Source organism: Mastomys coucha, chromosome X (assembly GCF_008632895.1).
Source record: "Mastomys coucha isolate ucsf_1 chromosome X, UCSF_Mcou_1, whole genome shotgun sequence".
Taxonomy (NCBI): domain Eukaryota; kingdom Metazoa; phylum Chordata; class Mammalia; order Rodentia; family Muridae; genus Mastomys; species Mastomys coucha.
The window spans coordinates 70997688-71000242 of NC_045030.1; the positions used below are offsets into that span (position 1 = coordinate 70997688).

General features: G+C 35.9%; 1 protein-coding gene across 1 annotated transcript in view; it reads left to right on the plus strand.

The window, feature by feature from the left end:
- The window catches only part of Fmr1nb (FMR1 neighbor), a 28927-nt gene that overhangs the window by 24126 nt on the left and 2246 nt on the right, over positions 1-2555 (plus strand). The window contains exon 5 of the mRNA XM_031374221.1: positions 2366-2457. Within this exon, the coding sequence (XP_031230081.1) occupies positions 2366-2457 (92 nt within the window). The remainder of the gene's footprint in view (positions 1-2365; positions 2458-2555) is intronic.

Below are 2555 nucleotides of genomic sequence, written 5' to 3' on the forward strand. Positions count from 1 at the left end.
AGAAACAAACAAAAACAACAAAAACAAACCCCAGCTGCCTCCCCACTCCCCAAGCCTGCCACCCCACCCTTTCCTGCTTATTGGCCCTGGCATAAAGAGTATGAGGATTTTACTTGACTTGTCCTGGGATAAGTGTCTCTGTGAGCTTCAATGCCCTATGCACAATGTTGGAGGCAATTAGTTTGGGTGGGTAAATTTCAAGCCAGGGTTTGACTAGGACGTTGGAACATTGGTGAAGGTCAGAGAGCAATTTTCTTTTTCTAGCTGTTAAGAAATGATATCTTGGTGGGCCCCTAGCACACAAGTACAAGGACATATTTGGGCTACCTCTGAGTTTGGGGTGCCAGGTGATAATGAGGAGGCAGGAGACTGACTTTCCTTGAAGTTTTTGCCTCAAATACTGCCTTCACGCAAAGTCTGCGTGGCAAAGTAAGATATATTAATGTTACAGAATCAGGAGGCTTATATAAGCCTTAATTTACATAATTTCTTATCTATAATTCTGGATGTCTAAAAATTCTGTAAAACTAAATATTCTAAGTCATTTAAGCAACAGATATTAATTTAATCTGATCTCAGTTTTTTTCTAATCTTATTTACTGCTTAGAGTTAATATGCATATATTTTATTATAGAAATGTTAACGTATTTTATTATGAAATGCTGCCCAAGGCTCCTTGGAAGTGTCAAACAGTAATCAGTAAATCATGATGCTTCTTACAACAAATCTTGTATTCTGATACATAGCTGGCTCTAATAGATTGAGAACTATGTAGTTTTAGTTCTTTTCTCCCCCGAAACTGAAGTTAACAATGTAACTACATAAAGAGGTAATAGGTAAATCATATAGATATATTTTTGGCCTTCACTCACTATTTTATTTTATGCCTGGACATGTTTTGATGATTAATTGAGGGAAAAGTGTTTCTTCCCTTCACATCTGTCTTACCTATTGGAGCTCAGTGACAACCTAGTAGTTTTAGCAGAGAAGAGTGAGTATTACCTTCAAAGCTATCCTCTCAAAGGCAGGCTTATTTATCTCTAGTTTCCACATGCTCAGAGCCAACTTGCTCTGGACAATTTTGGGTGGCTTGACGTTCTCTTCCTTATGCTGCTTAGCATTGAGGTAAAAAGATGGGGAATCTGTTACTTTCTCTTTCTAATCTTATATGCTAACCTTTTCTCTCTCTTCTTTGGGTTTTCCTACATAACTTCTGCGGTGAAAATTCCTTTGCTTCTATTTCATGTGTGTTTAGTTCTTTAGAAATGGAAAGCTTTATAAATAATAATCAACATTTCCTGATAAAAATCAATTAATATTTCTGAGGTAATGTTCTATCCTAAAGGAATCACATGCTGAGAGGGAAGAAAGTTATAGGTTAGCACAGAGATAGAAAAAGCATACTTTACATTTGCTAGGTCTGGATTTGAATCCTGGCTCATTAAGTAATTTGGAAACTTCAGGGCAGTTACTTTCCTTATTGGTGTCTTAGTTTCTTTATCTAGAAATGGAAATAATAGAGCTAGTGCCTGTGCTTGTCATCAGGAAAATTAAATGAGGTTTTAGATACAAGTACTATTACGTGGACTATATGATTAAAAGGTCATGGATGTGAGGGGGTAAACATAGGAGAGCATTGGAGGAAGGAAATGGGAAATATGTAATTATATTTTAATTTTAAAATATTATAAAAGTTAAATAAGGACATTCATACACATAAAGGCATTAGTGATATACTCTGCACCATGCCTGAGGGTAGCATGTACTAGCTGGTGCGACAGTACAGTGATACCTGGTATAAGTGCTAGTTTAATAATTTCCAAATAGGAAATCTAGTACCTTCTAGGATTTTTGTGAGAGTTAAGTGAGATAAACTATATAAGGTATCTGAGCAAGATCTTGACACATAATGTCCTTGTTGCTCAAATGACCCCAAAAGTAAGTTAAAATGCTTTCAAAATTGTAATAATAATGCAGTATAAACCATTACTATTGATTTGACGGTCAGAGGGCAAAATTCTCTCTGGAGTAGGTTTGAAAAGGAAGGTATCCTAGATTAGAAAATATGTAAGGAGATTATTAAGTAGGTACCATTCATCCTACAGAGGAATTTGATACTACACTGATTGTGGAGGATCATATGATCACAATGACTAGTGAGAATGATAGTGTGTAGAGATAAATTTGAAAGAGCCAAATGAAGTACATTTCTTTTAGAATACGGTAAAAAAAAAAAAAAATCAGACAGGAAAGTTTAGTAATGTGGGCAAATACAAATAGTGTTGCTATCTCACTACTGTTGAAAAATAAAGGAGTAAAGGTGTATTTGAACTTTACATATTGTAACATGTTTTAATCCTTTAAGGAAAAAGATGAACAGAATGGTGACGGTTTTGAAGAAACAGAGAACAAAAATGAAGAAGGAGCCTAAAAGGAGGAAGACATCAGAGGAAAGAGGTAATAGGAGGGGGCAGACATCAGAAGAAAGAGGTAATAGGAGGGGCAGACATCAGAAGAAAGAGGTAATAGGAGGGGCCAGACATCAGAAGAAAGAG